The 19,083-nt window shown below is 49.5% G+C and overlaps 1 protein-coding gene across 5 annotated transcripts; it reads left to right on the top strand.

Moving 5' to 3' along the window:
- The first annotated feature begins 2,325 nt into the window (after positions 1-2,325).
- Positions 2,326-17,644, top strand: L1cam (L1 cell adhesion molecule). Of its 5 annotated transcripts, XM_051178315.1 has the most exons (27): positions 2,326-2,476; positions 6,468-6,573; positions 6,776-6,975; positions 7,956-8,078; positions 8,181-8,351; positions 8,942-9,053; positions 9,170-9,354; positions 9,507-9,638; positions 9,766-9,909; positions 10,490-10,601; positions 10,711-10,877; positions 10,979-11,135; positions 11,346-11,470; positions 11,630-11,740; positions 11,968-12,165; positions 12,330-12,400; positions 12,565-12,787; positions 13,912-14,027; positions 14,217-14,418; positions 14,509-14,631; positions 14,717-14,890; positions 15,036-15,155; positions 15,265-15,426; positions 15,789-15,926; positions 16,210-16,282; positions 16,735-16,980; positions 17,106-17,644. In XM_051178315.1, exons 1-26 carry the CDS (start codon positions 2,401-2,403, stop codon positions 16,964-16,966), a joined length of 3,753 nt encoding a protein of 1,250 aa, XP_051034272.1. In that variant the 5' UTR covers positions 2,326-2,400; the 3' UTR covers positions 16,967-16,980; positions 17,106-17,644. The 5 variants fall into 5 exon arrangements, 4 of the variants coding, with proteins under 4 accessions (XP_051034272.1, XP_051034274.1, XP_051034271.1 ...); XR_007834090.1 differs by lacking the exon at positions 17,106-17,644 and having other exon boundaries at positions 16,210-16,389; positions 16,735-16,881; XM_051178317.1 differs by lacking the exon at positions 17,106-17,644 and having other exon boundaries at positions 15,789-15,914; positions 16,735-17,089.
- Positions 17,645-19,083: the final 1,439 nt, after the last annotated feature.

Genomic DNA, 19,083 nt, shown 5'->3' with positions numbered 1-19,083 from the left:
GGATCTCTACTCTCCTGGCACTACTCCTACACTCAGCTTGACCTTCAAGCAGAGAAGCCCCCCTCCATTGACTCATTGTCCCTCCTTCCCTGCCCCTTGCCTGGAACCCCCACCTCCCCAGGGAGTGGGACTGCTGCAGGGGGAGGCAGCAGTGGCCTGCACAAAAGGGGCACACACCTATCACTCTTTTCTCTGCCGTGATTTTTGCTCCTGCCTGTCAGCCTTTGTATTCCGTTTACCTCTTTTTTTCCTGTCCTCACTGCCCAGGTCTCTGCTTCTATATTTCTCCATCTTGTTTATCTCTTGGTTATCTAGTCCTCTAACAGCTGCCTTTGTCATCTGTTTCCAGACCCCTAACCCTGCTTCTGAGATTTTCCTGCTCCCTCCTGGATCTTTCTCACTCTGTCTGTCACTCTTGGCAGGCTGGGCCTTGGCTCCATCTGTGAAACATTTACTGCCCCCTTTGCCCTCCATCGTGCTGATGGGGGGTCAGGGCCTGCTGAGCTAACAACCTTAGCTCTCTCTATAATTGCCTGAGGAATGGTGAGAGATCAGAGACCCAGCAGCAGTAGGAAGGGAGATAGGAGAGCCCCTCCCATCTGTCAAAGGCTTTTCAATCTTCTGGCTCCTTCCTGCCTGTGTCTGAGGGCCCAGCACAGTGGCAAGAGGGATGACAAATACTAGGAGACATTAAAATAAATTGAATGTATGGTTATTATTAGGACGGATCCAGGATGGGACACATACAAGGGCAATACAATATTCCCACCCCTTTCTCCTCATTTTGCACGTGTACCAAGCCCCATTCTGGGATTGTAGGTTTGGAAGAAAAATGAAGAAATGGCTTGGTAGAAATTACCAGTTCAATACACTGAGCATCAAAGCATCCTCACAGACAGGACAGTCTTCTTTGAGTTTCCCTTGCTCCATTCCCCAAGCTCCCCCCCCCCACACACCCACATGCCTCAGACTAGGGCTTATAGCTCCCAAGGCTGTTGTTTGATCCCTTGTTCTCTGATCTGAGTCTCCTACTGCTTCCTACAGGCCTTGAAGTCCAGACTAAGGCTGCCTGGGGCTGCCTGGCCCTGCTAACACTGGTTTTGTTGGGGGAGGTGTTGATAAAACAAAACCACCGTTCTATTCCATTCTGGGCCCCAGCTCTTGCAGGTTTGGACTGATTATTCATTTTCCACTTCCTCCAGGCCAGCCATGTTAACACACTCTGGTGCTTTGCCACCCTTACCAGCTTTGGAGGGCAAAGCTACAAGCTGAGTGCTAGTCTCAGATCACCCCCTGGGTTGAAATTGATTTGTGACTTGTGGCTTCATTCCTCATTCTCTCTTCCTTTTCTTGAGCCTGTTCTATGAAATACAGCTATTTTGGGTCCACTTCCTCTTTTCCTATCCTGTTCCCCGAGCCTCCAGCTTGTAGGTACAAACAGCTCTCAGGGGTCAGTTAGCTCTTGTTTTGTATAGAATGGTATAAATAGGCATGTAGTGTATGTACATCATCCTTTACAATATTTTGTAGCACGAGGACTTGACTTTATTATTTTGTTTGCTTGCTTGCTTGGTTTTTTGAGACAAGGTTTCTCTGTATAATAGCCCTGGCTGTCCTGGAACTCCATTTGTAGACAAAGCTGGCCTTGAGATCCTCCTGCCTCTTCCTCCTGAATGCTGGCATTAAAGGCATGCACCACCACAGCCCAGCTTAGTCATCTCTTTGAAAGATAACAATGAAACTACAAACAAAGTTCTTTACACACATGTCAGAGTCATAGGGATTCATCCTCCATAGGCACTTTCAGACACACAAAAGCTAGTAGATCCATACTGATTCCTCCTGACACAAACCAACAACATATACTTGTGCATGCACATGCATGGTCACATAAATATTCCCCACATGCAGATCTGCATCCACACACATGTCCTTGAACATCTGTTTACAGGTATATTAAGGCACACATGGCTGATGGTAACCATAGGGGGGTTAATTGGGGCAACAAGTTGGTGCTGGGGAAGCCACTGGCAGGAAAGCACAGACCAAGAAAAAGGAATGAAAGGGAATCTGGAGTTCCAACCAAGGTGTTCTCTTACAGGTTTCTCCTTCCAAGGTGGAATTGTTTGTGTAAAGAGGGGAGAGGAAGAAAGGTGGAAGAAAATTACCAGCTGGGGGCAGGACTGAGGGTGGGGCCAAGATGTTAGTCACTAATGGCCGGTTACATCCACTCCCTTCCCCTTTCTCCCTCCACCTTCCCTCGTCCCTTCTTTCAGTGTTGCCCACCACGTTGTCATCAGCTACCGCTGTAATCCAACCTCTAGCCCCTTTCCCTCTGGAAGGGGGGGTGAGTGGAGTCTGGCAAGCTGTGCCACACCTAGCTGCTGCCCTGCCAGGAAGATGGGCGTGGCTCTTCGGTACCTGTGGCCTCTCCTCTTCTGCAGCCCCTGCCTGCTCATACAGATTCCTGACGAATGTGAGTAGCTGGAGGGGGTTTTAGCATCTCCTACCACTGCTGTGCCCCTTCTTTATCTTCTTCACTCTCTCTCCATTTTTAATCCTCATTCCTTCTTTAGTACTGGGTGGGCAAGAGGTACCCAGGACACTTTACATTTAGAAGGACCAGGAACAAAGTGTGGGGCATGTCAGAACCGTGGACAGGGACATGCATGCTTCCAGCACCACGGACAGCAGACAGTGCAAAATACTTCCTGGGACCTTAACCTTGCTCTCTAGCATGCACACCCCCTTTCTAGCCCACTCTCTTTTCTGTTTCCATTCCCTCCGAACACACCCCAGGAATGTGGCAGCCAGGAGAATGGGCAATCCTAAGATCTCAGCTCTTTCCCATCTTGGGCCCTGGTTAACCTTATCTCTTAGAGACAGGAAAAGACACCTTGAAAACACCAGGTCTTAACTGCCTTCTGCATTGTTTTTGGTGTGTAATTATTTGGAGGCAATGGGGAATGGCTGAAATGTGTGTCTGTGATGCTTAGGAGACATTACAGGTAAGTGTGTGGCTATTGTAGACTATAATTGTAGAGTGGGACTAAGCTTTTGAGTTGGGTAGTGTGTTTGTATAATGTGAATATTTTGACTGACTAGATGACTGTTGCTGGATATGATTTTAATTTCCTATTTGAGTACATTTGTGAGTCACTCAAACTTATTTAAAGGTCAAGTTTGTGAAAATGTGGAGGTATTTGCCTATAATATTTCATTGTAGTGGGTTGGATATATGGATGAGTAGAATATGTTTGCTTATGAGGAATATTTTTACTGTAATGGGATTTCCTCCCAAGTTTTAGTAAGAGTTTTCCTGTAGGAAAAAAACATTTTTAAAAAGTACCAAATATGATGGTGTTTATGCATATTGAGTTGCCAGGCTTTAATTCCTGTCTGCTTTGTCAACTTTGTCTCTGAGTCTGGACATAAAGAAAGACAAGCTCCAGAGCAGAGGTGTGGAAGACAGTGCTAAGAATGTGATAGAGCCAAGAGAGGTGAGCTTTGAAGAAGGTAAAGAGAGATTGGTGGCACAGAGATCGAGGCTCCTCCCTTAGGCATTTAACCACAGGTCCCTACACCCATTCTTTATCCATCAGAGTTGCTTAGGGGCTTACAAGTGTGTTTGGAAATATGAACCAGACACTTGATCCAACTAGGCACATAGATGTGAATGGAAGGGGACACAACAGAAACATACACAGGTGAAGATTTACACTTAAAGGAACAGTTATCTATAGAAATAGAGGAGCAGTCATCTACACAGACATGGGAGCTATGTACACAACACTGTGCACTAAGATGTAAGCACATACAGACAAGTCTGAATGTGTGCTCTCTTAAGGCCCAGGCATACACACATACATCAGCAGACACTGGACATGAACATTCCAGGACATCCATACTTGTGCCAGACCCCAACTTTTATACATTCACAAACAAGTAGTGGTCCGTCTTCCCTCTCTGCCTTTCACTTGTTTTTCAAGGTTTGCCTCTAATCTGAAATGCCAAAGCCTTATGCTGGGTATCAACCTGTTCTGCTGCCAGATGGACTAGTCCATCTTGCTTGGGTGTGACTCGTACTGGGGGCAGGAAGAATTTAGAAAAAGGTGTCAGTGAGGATAGATAATTAGGCCTGAAATCACAGCAATGGCCAGCCTGTGTACTCTGATATGACACAGCAGGCAGCTGTCCTACCTCTGTATTGAGGCTTGCTCCTTCCCCAGCCTCTTCAGGCCCCTTTGTTTCTGTTCTTGTTTCTTCCACTTACTTGGTTTCCCTCATCCTGTCACTGCTGTCACTCTCTTGCTCTCAAATTAGCTCCTCTGCAGCTCACAGACCTCTGTGGTGTTCCTAGGGAGTCCCCTTTTCTCTTCTGGGGGCCTATGCTGAAGCTGAAGTCTTTTGCAGAGACAAAGCTTTCAGAGCCTGTTCCCTCCTCTTCCCTCCCTCCACCCCTCTTCTGTTCAGTTGAGTTCTGGGGTTGGTGCACCTCCTCTGCCCAAGGGAGCTTGGTGGCCTCCTGGAAGGAAGGAAGGCAAGAAAGGGCTGGCACAGGTCCTGTGGGCTATGGAGATTCAGATTCTGGCAGGGCTTTGGGGAGGGCTTGAGGAGGAGGGCGCCAGGCTCTGAAGGCCTCTCTAATTGAAAACACTGAGCTTCACTAATTGGATTAGGAGGGATGTGGGCTGGAGTAGGGGAGGGGTGCTAGCTGCCAGGCTGTCTGCCTCCAAAGCTTCCAAGGCATCTTGGGAGAAGAGGTTAGTTCTGTGGCCATTATCCAACCTTGCCAGGAACTATAACAGCACTCTTTTGTTTGTTTGTTTGGTTGGTTGGTTGGTTTTTCGAGACATAATATTCTCTGTGTCCTGGCTGTTCTGGAACTCTATTTGTGGACCAGGGTGGCCATGAACTCACAGAGATCCGCATACCTCTGCCTCCCAAGGGCTGGGATTAAAGATGTGTGCCACCAACTGAACACTCTTCACTAAAGGCAAAACTTTTGTATTTCTGGACCTACAAACCCTGGGTCTCTTCTTGGACATTGTGCCATCCAGAAATTCTGTCCAGTGCTTACTGAGTTTGACCTGTCATTGCTCAGCCCAGCATGTGCATGTGCCCCCTTATTACCACCACGATAACCCGTCTACTTCTCTTCTCCATGGGAGTCTGCTCCAGCTTGATTCTCCTGCCACCAGGCCCTATTGGGACTGCTCTCAGCATTTCTCTCCCTTCTCTCCCTTGCTGTCTGGATTCTCAGATAAAGGACACCATGGTAAGTTGGACGAATGGGAGTGTGTACTTGAAGACCAGAAACAGAGGGTGGAGGGGCCTTGGGTTGAGCCAGCACACCTCTAGTGTTGTAAGTGGATGTGTTTGGGGGCTTTTTCTGGCTCAGATCCCTTGTCCCTTAAGTCAATCCAGAGGCTCCTCTTGGTTTCTTTGCTCACCTGAGTTTAGTTAGCATCTCTGCTCTGTCTATGTCTCACACTGCTTCGGTCTATTGCACTCTCTGTGGTGCCTTCCCACTAAGAATTGCTCTTCCATTTGGGATTTTTTTTTTGTGTGTGTGTGTGTGTGTTATTGTGTGTGTGTGTGTGGTGTGAGTGTGTGTGTGATTGTGTGTGTGTGTGATTGTGTGTGTGTGATTGTGTGATTGTGTGTGTGTTATTGTGTGTGTGTGATTGTGTGTGTGTTGTGTGTGTGTTATTGTGTGTGTGTGTATGTGTGATTGTGTGTGGGGGGGGATAAAGACAGGTTTTCTCTGTGTAGCACTGGCTGTCCTGGAACTGTCTCTGTAGACCAGGCTGGCTTTGAACTCACAGAGATCTACCTGCTTCTGCCTCCTGTGTGCTGGGATTAAAAGTGTGCATCACTACAGTCAGACTGGAATTGTCCTTGCTTTCTGTTTTTTTTTTTTTCTTTCTTTCTTTCTTTTTTGTTTCTCTTTTTGTTCTTTCTGTCTCTCTCATTCAAGTACTAACCAGAGCTACTTAGCTTCTGAGAGCAGATGCATTTGGAATGATATGGTCATACACTATTCTGTCTGTCTCTGTGTCTCTTTCTGTCTTTGTTTCTCTGTCTCTCTCTGTCTCTCATTCTCTTCTCTCTCCTTTCTCTAACTTCTCTTTTTTTCTTTTTCTTTTTCTTTTTTCTTTTTTTTTTTGGAGACAGGGTTTCTCTGTGTAGCTTTGGAGTCTGTTCTGGAACTTGCTCTGTAGACTAGGCTGGTCTTGAACTCAGATATCTGCCTCCTGAGTGCTGGGATTAAAGGCATGCGCCACCACCACCTGGGTCTTCGTCTAACTTCTTTTGCTGTCTTTTGTCTGTCCCTCAATAACTCCTTGAATCTCTTGGCTTTTCCATATTCCCATATCCTCACTGGCCATGGAGGATAGCACAGGGGTTGAGGCCATGGTACCAACCAGACATAAAATTTCCCATTTTTCTTATTTTGTTTCCAGTGATGGAGCCACCTGTCATCACAGAACAGTCTCCACGGCGCCTGGTTGTCTTCCCAACAGATGACATAAGCCTTAAATGTGAGGCCAGAGGCAGACCTCAAGTGGAGTAAGTGGCCCTCACCCTCTCTGTTGCTGACCTCAGCCTCTAGCCCACAGGCTTCCCTAACTTCCAAGTCTAGAAGCCTGAGATCTATGTTATAGCCCTGAGTACTTGCCCACTCTGGACCCACCCCCTGGGGATCCCTAGTTTCCATGAACCTTCAGCATGTTTTGGTTGCCAGGACCTCACATCCGTGCTTTGCCTACAGGTTCCGCTGGACAAAAGATGGCATCCATTTCAAACCCAAGGAAGAAGTGGGTGTGGTGGTGCATGAGGCACCCTATTCTGGCTCATTCACCATTGAAGGCAACAACAGCTTTGCCCAGAGGTTTCAGGGCATTTATCGCTGCTATGCTAGCAATAACCTAGGAACTGCCATGTCTCACGAGATCCAGCTTGTGGCTGAGGGTATGAGGCACTGTAGGGCCAGGGAGAGCTTACCTGAGAGGAAGTCCCTTAGATTCCCGGGGCTGGGTGGGGGCCAGTTATCTCAGCTGGTGACAGCCCTCATCCCATCCCATCTGTCCCCATTGCACCTTCTCTATTAGTTCACTCCATCGTCCCACCCTCTCTCCGCTGAACTTCTGGTCCCCTCATTGCCCCTTCCTTCTCTCAGTCTTTCTCATTGTGATTGATGCTGGTGAACTGGGGGCTGTGGATTGGTTGAATAGGTGGGTGACTGCCTCAGGGTCTAGTTTGTTTTTCTGTCCATCCACCTGTCTCTGTCTGAGTGGGTCCTTAGCTTGGGCTTTGTGGCTGTTGTTTTTGCCTGGGTTCTCTTTCTACTACTGTCCATCTGTGTCACTCATCTTCCCTTGGCTTTCCCACCTTGGTCTCTGCATCTCTAATTTGCCTTCTCCATCCCTCTAGTTCCTAGTTCCTGCTGTAGGGCGCTGACTGTATCTGTGTCACCCTTTCCCTGGGGTTTTCCCTCTACATTCCATCCTCGCTGAGCTTTCTGCTTCCTGAGCACTTTCCCCTCCCTTCCCTGCTCCTTTAGTTACCTTGGGAACCGTTGCCATGGTTTCCCGTGTCAAGATGATGGAAGGGTCTGTGACTCTCACATCCCTTCACAGCTCCCCTCCCCCACTGCTGCACCTCAGCCTCCCCCTACCGTTCTTGTCCTTTCCTCGGGGTGAGTGAGAGAGCTGAGAATGGTTGTGGATTAACCCTTCTTGGCCACTTGGCCTCCTGCTCACCATCTCTTCACCATGGGGTCCCCATCTCCACTGTGAGCTTCAGAGGCTCCCAGAAATTTTGCCTCCTTATATGGGAACTTCCACCTGGCCCTTTCACACCCTTGTGAATCAGCAAGACAGTTCTCCCTCCTCCTTCCTATCTTCAACTGTTTTGATCAGGATGACAGTGCCAGCCTCTGTCCTTTCTAGGTGCCCCCAAGTGGCCGAAGGAGACTGTAAAACCTGTGGAAGTGGAAGAAGGGGAGTCAGTAGTTCTGCCTTGCAACCCTCCACCCAGTGCAGCCCCACTTAGGATCTACTGGATGAACAGCAGTGGGTGCCAGAAGGAGCTGCTGCCTGGGACATGGGGGTTGGGGACTGAGAGGTCTTCTCAGACAGACTCTCACCTCTATCTCCTTATCTTTTCTTCTACAGAGATTTTGCACATCAAACAAGATGAGCGGGTGTCCATGGGCCAGAATGGAGACCTGTATTTTGCCAATGTGCTCACCTCAGACAATCACTCAGACTACATCTGCAATGCTCACTTCCCTGGGACCCGGACCATCATTCAGAAAGAACCTATTGACCTCCGGGTCAAGCCCAGTAAGTTCCAGAACCTTTGACAACCCTATCCCATTCTTTTCTTGATTTCCAGACTAACCCCCAAGAAAAGGGTCACACATCCTCAAAGGCAGCATGCACTGAGACCCCCTTCCTAAGTGGTGAAGGCAGAGATGGACATGTTTTTTGTTTGTTTTGGTTTTTTTTTTTTGAAACAGAGTCTTATTCTGAACCCTTGGCTGGCCCAGAAATTGCTATGTAGTTCAGAATGGCCTCAAACTCATGTAAATCTTCCTGCTTCCTATTCCCAGGTGCTGGGATTGCAGTCATGTGTTATCACATGCTGCTAAGACATACCTTAAAAAATAGTTCCACTCTATAGCTCAGGCTGGCCTTGAACTCATGATTCTTTTGCCTCAAATTCATGAGTGGATGCTGATATTACAGGTATGGACACCACACCCATGGACATGTTTTTTTTTCTGGAACCCAGGGCCTCTTGAAAGTTAGGTTAACTTTTTACCATTGAGCCATATTGCAGCCATTCCTTTTTAACATAGGAGCAATCAAAAGCCTAGGGTCCTACTGGGATGTCTGAGTTCTCCGCTGACTCATTCCCTTTCACCTGTTAGCCAACAGCATGATTGACCGGAAGCCACGCCTACTGTTCCCCACAAACTCCAGCAGCCATCTGGTAGCTTTGCAGGGGCAGCCATTGATCCTGGAGTGCATCGCTGAGGGATTGTGAGTATGGACTTCTAGGGTGGAGGGCTGGGGCTGGGAGGCTTCCTTAGGCTTAGGCCTTGGTGGTTTTGTCATCTCTTCCTTCTTGTCTCTCTTGGCACTATGATGCTGGGCAGTCCTACACCCACCATCAAGTGGCTACACCCCAGTGACCCTATGCCAGCACACCGTGTTATCTACCAAAACCACAACAAGACCCTACAGCTACTCAATGTGGGTGAGGAAGATGATGGCGAGTATACCTGCCTTGCTGAGAACTCACTGGGCAGTGCACGGCATGCCTACTATGTCACTGTGGAAGGTATGGGCCTAGTACACCTTTTCTTACCTACCATGGACTCCTCAGAATGGCTTTCAGATGGCCTGCAATGTTCACTGTCACGGGAGAGGGCAGGTCCTGCACTTAGGACCAGAGCAGGCTTCAGGCTCAGGCATCTGTCTCCTTCCACTCAGCTGCCCCATACTGGCTTCAGAAGCCCCAGAGTCATTTGTATGGGCCTGGAGAAACTGCCCGCCTAGACTGCCAAGTCCAGGGCAGGCCCCAGCCAGAGATCACCTGGAGTATCAACGGAATGTCTATGGACAGTAAGCAGGGCGTCAGCAGTGGTTGGGTGTGGGAAGTATAGGAAAACATCAAGGGGAGGGTGATGAGGGGTCTCAGCACAGCTCAATGTTCTAACCTGGGCCTTTGGGCCCTACCTGTTGCACACAGAGGTGAACAAGGACCAGAAGTACCGGATTGAGCAGGGGTCTCTGATTCTGAGTAACCTGCAACCAAGTGACACAATGGTGACCCAGTGTGAGGCCCGCAACCAGCATGGGCTCCTGCTAGCCAATGCCTACATCTATGTTGTCCGTGAGTGCAGTGCTGGTTGCCTTCTCTCCCTCTGTCCCTTCTTACCTCCCACTCACCTGCCTATCTTTGCCTCATAGCTCATAGTCTGTCTCTCCATTTCACTAAAATTACTCAGCTAGCAACTGGTGGGGACATAGCTTCTTGAGGCTGCCTTGCTCCTTGCTAAAAGGCCTTCACCACATTTCTTCTCCATCCTCACAATAGTTGGAAGTAAGAGTTGTAGTATGAACAGGGTCTTGTCATCATGTCTGAACAGAGGTGTATCCTGGACAAGATGTAACCCAGGATAATCAGATGACTTCTATCACAGAGACTCAGAGAAAATGTGGGTTGGGTAGGGAAGGCTTTGGGCAAGACACGGATTGCTCTTTCAGCATCTAATAATTGACAGAATCTAGGTGGCTGGCGTAAGGAAAGCATAAGGAGACCATGTAACCAAAGCTGAAAGGAACAACCTAGAATGAGGAAGCAGTGAGCATGGCTCCCAAGGGTCTGTGTGTGCCATCTGGGGAATCACTGGTTTCTCCCATACTTGGGACCTCTAGACCTACCCTGTCTCCTGAGACTATTCTTTTCCTAGAGCTGCCAACCAGGATCCTAACGAAAGACAATCAGACATACATGGCAGTTGAGGGCAGCACTGCTTACTTGCTGTGCAAGGCCTTTGGAGCCCCTGTTCCCAGTGTCCAGTGGTGAGTGCCCATCCTATGGAGGTTTCTAAGATATTTTCTCATATAAGGATCCCAGGAGGGCAGGGAGGCCAGGCTGGTTAGTTCAAGACGGGCCCTCTGCTTGCTCTAGGCTGGATGAGGAAGGAACCACAGTGCTTCAGGATGAACGTTTTTTCCCCTATGCCAATGGAACCCTGGGTATCAGAGACCTCCAGGCCAATGACACTGGACGCTATTTCTGCCAGGCTGCCAATGACCAGAACAATGTGACCATTTTGGCTAATCTGCAGGTTAAAGGTTAGATGATGCCCACATATGACTGTTAGATCTCCTGGGAGGTAAGGTCAAAGTCTGTGGAGAACGTCAAAGTGACCTCCCCTCCCTTTTGTTCCCCTCAGAAGCAACCCAGATCACACAGGGGCCCAGGAATGCAATTGAGAAGAAAGGTGCAAGGGTGACGTTTACGTGTCAGGCCTCTTTTGACCCCTCTTTGCAGGCCAGCATCACTTGGCGTGGAGATGGGAGAGACCTCCAGGAACGTGGGGACAGTGACAAGTGAGGGCCCCCAGCCCCAAACTGGGCTAGATAGAAGGGAACAGAGTGAGAAAAATGGAGTCGGACCTCCTAGCCACATCCAGGCAGAAGGCACTCCTGCTCAGAGGGGGAGCATGGTGGGACAGGGTGGGACAAGGAAAAGGGCCAGGAAAGGCAGGAAGAGTAGTCCATCTGCCACTAGCCAAGGGGTATGTATGCCCCCCTCCACAGATATTTTATAGATGATGGGCAACTGGTCATCCAGAGCTTGGACTACAGTGACCAGGGCAACTACAGCTGTGTGGCCAGCACTGAACTGGACGAGGTAGAGAGCAGGGCACAGCTCTTAGTGGTGGGTAAGTCCTAATATATAGTGTTAGGTACAAAGGGTACCTACCCTCTGGCCCACCATGGCCAGGCTTCTGTTGCTGAGTTGGGGGTGGGAGCATGTGGATGGTTCTTGAGGGGGCCAGAGAATCTACCCTCCATGAGAATCCACCTTCTGTGCCCCTCAGGGAGCCCTGGACCTGTGTCTCACCTGGAACTATCTGACCGCCACCTGCTGAAGCAGAGCCAGGTGCACTTATCTTGGAGCCCTGCTGAAGACCACAACTCTCCCATTGAGAGTAAGAAACCAGAGTGTGGTATCCCCTGCACTGTCCCGGACAGCTCTCCCTCTTCCTGGGACCCTCCTCTCTTCTAGAACCATAGCCACAGGATGGTCTGCCTCACTGACGCACAAACTTGTTCTCCAGGGGACTCCTGTTCCTTCACAGCATCTACCTCCCTATTTCTCTCCTCACTAAGCTATACTACATGCTCATTACTCCACTGTGGGTTTGTTTCTTGGCAGAGTATGACATTGAATTTGAAGACAAGGAAATGGCTCCTGAGAAATGGTACACTCTGGGCAAGGTGCCAGGAAATCAGACCTCTACTACCCTTAAGCTGTCCCCCTATGTTCACTACACCTTTCGGGTCACTGCCATCAACAAATATGGCCCTGGGGAACCCAGTCCTGTGTCTGAGACTGTGGTCACACCTGAGGCAGGTAAGCCGAGGTAGCACCCTCTTCCAGATTACCTGGATGGGTTGCCAGTCACTGGGCTGCAGGTTCTGTGAGGAGGATCTGAAGAGGTGTTGTGTCCATGCCCTCATGAGTCAGAGTTCCTTGTCCTTGCTGCAGCACTGATAGGTTAACACATTACTTTCCAGCCCCAGAGAAGAACCCTGTGGATGTGAGAGGGGAAGGGAATGAGACCAACAATATGGTCATCACATGGAAGGTGAGGGTCCCTAATCTGATTTACATTATGAGCATGAAGGCAGGACCCAGCTCTTTGCTGTCCCTTGACTATCCTAAAGAGGAAGCTAGTGCCTGGGGGACAAGACACAGAAGATGGGAGGGAGCTCTTGGCCAATGGGTTTCTTTTCTGCTGGCCTCCTCTAGCCCCTCCGGTGGATGGATTGGAATGCTCCCCAGGTTCAGTACCGTGTGCAGTGGCGCCCACAGGGCAAGCAGGAAACCTGGAAGGAACAGACCGTGAGCGACCCCTTCCTGGTGGTGTCTAACACTTCCACCTTTGTGCCTTATGAGATCAAAGTCCAAGCAGTGAACAACCAGGGCAAGGGCCCTGAGCCCCAGGTCACCATTGGATACTCGGGGGAAGACTGTGAGTACTAGAGTGGGACTGGTCCACACTTGGGGGTGTGGAGGCTGGTGGCCAGAATCCTGGTGCATGTTAGCCTATGCACATCTGTATTTCACTCCCCATTTGCCATTGCCAGCCCCCACCTCTCAGTGCTTCAGTGTACAATTCCTACCATCATCCCCTTAGCTATTGCAATGTTAGGAAATTTTGCACAGCTCAAATTGCTGCATTTCTGCCATTTGCAGAAATAGCAGCCACTATTCCAGTTGAGTGAACCAGCACTCTTTGACAGCATGTTCTCTCTCTGGTCCAGGGAATATTTGATATAGGCTGAGCATCCCTTATCAGAAAACACCAACTCTGTGATTGGAGCTGAAATATGGCACCCTAAGTGGGAAATTCCACACTTGACTTTTTGTGTTGGATCAGTGAAAACACAGGCTTGCTAAAAATAGTGTGGTATATATAAAGCTAGGATGTAGTTCATTTGGTAGAGTACTTGCCAAGCATACATGAAAGCTGGAGTGAATGGATCCCTAGCACCATATGAAGCAAGCATGGAGGTGCACACATCTGTAATCTCAGCATAGAGGTAGTGGCAGGAGGACTGGAAGTCCAAAACACATAGAATTTGGGGCCATCCTGGGCTCCATAGTGTGTGTATGTTGTATATGTGTATTAAATGTGTCATCCCAGAATTTGGTAAGGTGAGGCAAGAATTAGATGATGTCCTGGGATACATAGTATGTTTCAGGACAGCCCTAACTACAGAGAGAAATCCTGTGGATTGAGACTTAGAACCTATCCTCAAGATATCTCAATATGTATATGCAAGTATTCTAATATATATAAAAGAATCCAACTCACTTTAGTCCCAGCATGTCAGCTAAGAATTAGTTACCAGAGCAAGTTCCCATGCCTTGTGGGTTTTCTTGAATCTGGAGCATAACCAAAGAGTAATTTTGAGTACCCACTTAGGTTTTTGTGTGTGATTTCTCTATATAAGTTTCTGCTTTCTTCCTGAAGAGTCCCATTCCTCACTGAATAGTCCCTTGTGTAGCATGCAGCCTACTTTCCTGTGAGAAGGAGTCTGGCTTGGCTCAGGTGAGGGCCTGTGTCTTCTCCAAATAACTGGCTGTTTTCAGACCCCCAGGCGAGCCCTGAGCTGGAAGACATCACAATCTTCAACTCAAGCACTGTGCTGGTCAGGTGGAGGCCTGTGGACTTGGCCCAGGTTAAGGGCCACCTCAGGGGATACAATGTAAGGACTTGGGATATGGGGAAAGGTAAAGAGGGCTGTGATAGGATTAAGGGTGTCATTTGTGAGCAGCTCTCCTGGAATTTCTTTGGTTGGGGGAAAATGGTTTATGACAACAGTGGTGAGCATCATGTATTGGAGGTGCTGTTGGATGACTTCCGCTCTTATGAGGTGCGTTGGCTATGTATACAGGTAACATTCTGGTGGAAAGGCAGTCAGAGAAAGCACAGCAAGAGGCATGTCCACAAAAGCCACATGATTGTACCTGCCAACACCACCAGTGCCGTCCTCAGTGGCTTGCGTCCTTACAGCTCTTATCATGTGGAGGTGCAGGCCTTTAATGGGCGGGGTTTGGGACCTGCAAGTGAATGGACCTTCAGCACTCCAGAGGGAGGTGAGTCTGACACCTCATCCTATGCCTATATCCCCTGCTCCTTCTCCTTGGACTCAAGTGAAGACCTGCTACCCTTGTATGCTTCCACAGTGCCTGGCCACCCTGAGGCATTACACCTAGAGTGCCAGTCGGATACTAGCCTGCTACTGCACTGGCAGCCACCACTCAGCCACAATGGAGTACTCACTGGTTACCTGCTATCTTATCACCCCTGTACGTGTACCATGCTTGATGTGGAGGCTGGGAGACTAAGAAACGCCCCTGAGCTAGAAAGCCAGCCCCTTGTCTCTCTCCACAGTGGATGGGGAAAGCAAGGAGCAGTTGTTCTTCAACCTTTCGGACCCAGAGCTCCGGACTCATAATCTCACCAACCTCAACCCAGATCTGCAGTATCGCTTCCAGCTTCAGGCCACCACCCAACAGGGCCCTGGTGAGGCCATTGTGCGTGAAGGAGGCACCATGGCTCTGTTTGGTGAGCTGAAACAAGCTTTTGGGGGATGTTAGTCTTGAGGTTTTCCCTGTGCTTAACCTGGGGAGGGGGTTGAGTGGGAGTCTAAGCTCAGGAGAATGGGCCTTTGAAGGGTCTTGTGGTCTCCCTCTGCTCCTACATTCTCCAGGCAAGCCAGATTTTGGCAACATCTCTGCCACAGCAGGTGAAAACTACAGTGTGGTCTCCTGGGTCCCTCGAGAGGGCCAATGCAATTTCAGGTTCCACATCTGGTTCAAAGCCTTGCCAGGTGAGCACAGAGATATCCCTGGGGCAGGGAACCAAGGCTTTGTCCCCTGATCCCAAGATGTCCCCAATCTTTCTGCTAAGTCCCTCTGCCACTGTTTCTGAACTTTTAGAAGGGAAAGTGAGCCCTGATCACCAACCTCAGCCTCAGTACGTAAGCTACAATCAAAGCTCCTACACACAGTGGGACCTACAACCTGACACCAAGTATGAGATCCACCTGATGAAGGAAAAGGTGGTTCTGCACCATCTGGCTGTGAAGACTAATGGCACTGGTGAGGCACTGGGGCCACCATCCTCTGCCAGGAAGCCTTGGGCACCACTGCAGGGTTTGTTGCATGCAGCCGTTAGCAGCCATGACCCATTGTGCCCTCTTTTTCCTCCCCAATAATTGGGTCTGCCTTGATTAGTGTGTCTTTCCCTACACCATCTACAGAGGGCTCTCTTCCCTCTCTCCTTCTTATCTGCTAAGGTGGCACCTTCTGGCCCCAGAGGGCCCCCTGTAGCTTCAAGTGAGTCTGAGCACCAGGCCCTAACTCAGGGGCTGCTGCTCAGGCTTAGGAATGTAGAGTGCCCCTTGGCATCATAGCTCATCCCAGGGTCTGGGCTTTGTCTTCTTCTCATACTGTGCTTTCAGGCCCCGTGCGAGTTTCTACTACAGGTAGCTTCGCCTCTGAAGGCTGGTTCATCGCCTTTGTCAGTGCTATCATTCTCTTGCTCCTTATCCTGCTCATCCTCTGCTTCATCAAACGCAGCAAGGGAGGCAAGTACTCAGGTAACTCTGGAAAATGTACAAGTTTGGGTAGGGTGCTACAGCTGAAGACAGAGAAAAACCACCTTGCCCCAAGGGCCCAAGTTTGGAAGTGGCAGGACAGAGGCCAAGGCTGCCTTCTTCCCAGCCTGGGGCCACAGAGGCCTATGCTAGTGGCAGCTGGATGCACGTGGGTTGGGTGGGTCACTTTGAAGGCTTCTATGTGCTGTCAAGACAGTGCTGGGGGCTCTCAGCACAAAGGGACCCAGAATCTGAGGGCAGAAGTTGACTTCTGGTATGTCTGTAGTGAAAGACAAGGAGGACACTCAGGTGGATTCTGAGGCCCGGCCCATGAAAGACGAGACCTTTGGCGAGTACAGGTGAGCAGGGAAAGGAGTAGGGGTTGACTCAGCTCTGTTTGACCTTTGCTTCTTACCCAACTCTTTCTCTTTTCTGTGCTTCGGGGTGACTTCAGGTCCCTGGAGAGGTAAGGTGGGACACTTGGGATGTCCAGTTAGATACCAGGAATTGGAAGGGACCCCCCACTTTTACCCTTTTGGGGAGAAGCCATTTTTCATGCTAAGACCCTACTTGCTGCCTCTCACCCTCCTGGCTGCCTCTAATCACAAGAGAAAGCCCAGGAGTAGGCACAGGTCCTGTGGCGTCATGCATACAGCCTAATCTCCCAGAAGTATGTCAAGATGGGTTCCAGAATTTCTTGCGGGGTCAGGCAAATAAAAGAGAGAGCAAGAACCTACGTGGGTTACCTGATGGGGTCTCCTGACAGGGTCCTGCAACACATCTACTTACACCCCACCCTCTATCTCTACAGTGACAATGAAGAGAAGGCCTTTGGAAGCAGCCAGCCATCTCTCAATGGAGACATCAAACCCCTAGGCAGTGATGACAGCCTGGCCGATTATGGGGGCAGTGTGGATGTCCAGTTCAATGAGGATGGCTCCTTCATCGGCCAGTACAGTGGCAAGAAAGAGAAGGAGGCAGCAGGAGGCAATGACAGCTCAGGAGCCACCTCTCCTATCAACCCTGCAGTAGCCCTGGAATAGTGAGGTCCAGCCAGGTGAGGCAGGCCAAGCTGGGCCCAGGGCAAGAGGCACAGGAGAGTCCAGGGCCAAGACACCTCTCCAATACACCATGCCACTGACCTGCTGGCCCTGGGACTGAGGCCCTTTCCTCTTTCCACAGCCCATGGAAGACATGACTGGAGCAAAGGACAGGCACTGTGGCTTTGAGTCTCCTTACCACCCACTACCCTCTTTATTGCCAAAACCCAGCTGCACCCTTTCCTGGGCATACGCTGCTTTGCCCCAGCTTGGGGCAGTTCACTCCCATATCAGGGATCTTCAGGTGCTGCCTTGCCAACCCATTTAGGCAGAGAGGCCACAGTTTGGGGGAGAGGTCAAAGAAGTGTCCTCTGAAGCATGTGTGAGATGCTGTCCTTCTCACTCTGACTGGGAACAGGCATGGTGGGGTCTCCTCAGGACTAGATTGGCACCTCTTCTTCCTTGGCTAGCCTGACTGGGGACAGAACTCTGTGTCCACCATCTGCTCTCTTTTCATTGCCATTTTTGCTCCAATCAGGATGGGGACCTGAACAAGCTGGCCACCTGCGTAGAGAAGGCCATCTGGAAAGCCCAGAGTCCCTCCCCCACCTTAGTACACTGGGTTCACACCCTCCTCCCATTGCTATTCCACATTTTAGGACACACACACACACGCGTGCACACACACACATACACACACACACACAACACACACACACACACACTCACATTGCTTTTGGTACCCACCAGACAAAATCAAAGTGGCTTCTGTCAATGCCAGAGATAGGCACACCTCTTCCTTCTGTCACTGGTTGGGCTTCTCCCTGCTGCCACCACACCCTGGGACCCCTTTGCAGCCCTGCCTGCTCCCCAGTTCTTGTCCTCAGATCCTCCCCCATTCTCCCACCCCTGCATTGGGAATGTAAATACACCGTGACTTTGAAAGTTTGTGCCCTTGCCCTTTTCCCATATGCTGCTAGTGTGTAGGCAGATGTCTGAGTCTCTAGGTGGTTTATCTGTTTTATAGCAGTAGCTTTGGTGATCCCACTCCAGGAAAAATAAAAGCAGACGAAAAAAGGGGAAAAAAAGCAAAGATTGGTTCTCCTAGCATTGCTGTGCTCCTGCCCAGCAGCTGTGGCCTCCCTATATGCCTTTGCTTGGTATGTTGATGAACCCTCTACAAAAAACAAAAGTATATATGTGTGTGTGTGTATGTGTGTATATGTGTGTGTGTGTGTGTGTGTGTGTGTGTGTGTGTGTGTATAATAGAATTATAACAGGCAAATAAAAACCTGGAAATGAAGAGACCCTTTCATCATTTTATTGAGTGAGCACTTACTCCTCTATACCTGCTCCATGCTGTGGAAGCTCCATCCCTGGGCAGAGGATGCCCTGAGGTCTGTGCTTAGCCCTGTCCCACAGCCCCAATCACACCTCTTATGTTTCTTCCCAGAGTTTGGGTACTGCACTCCACTGCCAGGTATTGCTATCTGCCCCCTTGGGTTTTACTATCATCCTATGGGTCTTAGGGCCCTCTTACTACTGATGGCTTCTTGATATCAAGTTTTAGCTCCTATTGTTAGGACTCCCCTCCCATTTGTAAATGAGGTAAACATGGGGGCAGAATGTGGCTGAGGGCCTTGAAGTCTTGGAGCCCTCAATCTGCAACCTCCTGGCATGTATCTGGTAGCCTCTTCCTTACCCAATAAAGCCACCAGCAAGTGTTCATTGGCAAACCAGCATATGGTACCTGGTATAGTCATCCCATCCTTGGAGTGTCTAGTCACCTAAACCAATGGAAAGCCAACATAAAGCTCACCCCACACATAGAATTTCATTTAGTGAAGACTGTCCTGGAACTCACTATGTAACCAAGGCTGCCCTTGAACTCCTGATCCTCTTGACTCTACTTCCTGACTGTTGGAATTAAATTCATTTTTTTCCCCCAGTGCTTGGAATTAGAGCCTTAATAGATGTCTTAGTTAGGGTTTCTATTGCTGTGAAGAGACACCATGACCATGGGCAATTCTTATAAATGAAAACATTTAATTAAGGGTAGCTCAGTCCACTATGATCAAGAAGGGGAGCATGGCAGTGCGCATGCATACATGGTGCTGGAG

This window comes from Phodopus roborovskii, unplaced genomic scaffold (genome assembly GCF_943737965.1).
Source record: "Phodopus roborovskii unplaced genomic scaffold, PHOROB, whole genome shotgun sequence".
Taxonomy (NCBI): Eukaryota; Metazoa; Chordata; class Mammalia; order Rodentia; family Cricetidae; genus Phodopus; species Phodopus roborovskii.
This window is presented reverse-complemented; position numbering and strand designations above follow the sequence as displayed.

Coding starts and splice junctions, on each gene's coding strand:
- L1cam (XM_051178315.1), top strand. CDS start 2,401: ATGGGCGTGGCTCTTCGGTACCTGTGGCCTCTCCTCTTCTGCAGCCCC. Junction 9,355..9,506: donor CTACTATGTCACTGTGGAAG/GTATGGGCCTAG, acceptor CCTTCCACTCAG/CTGCCCCATACTGGCTTCAG. Junction 14,891..15,035: donor AGGCACCATGGCTCTGTTTG/GTGAGCTGAAAC, acceptor TACATTCTCCAG/GCAAGCCAGATTTTGGCAAC.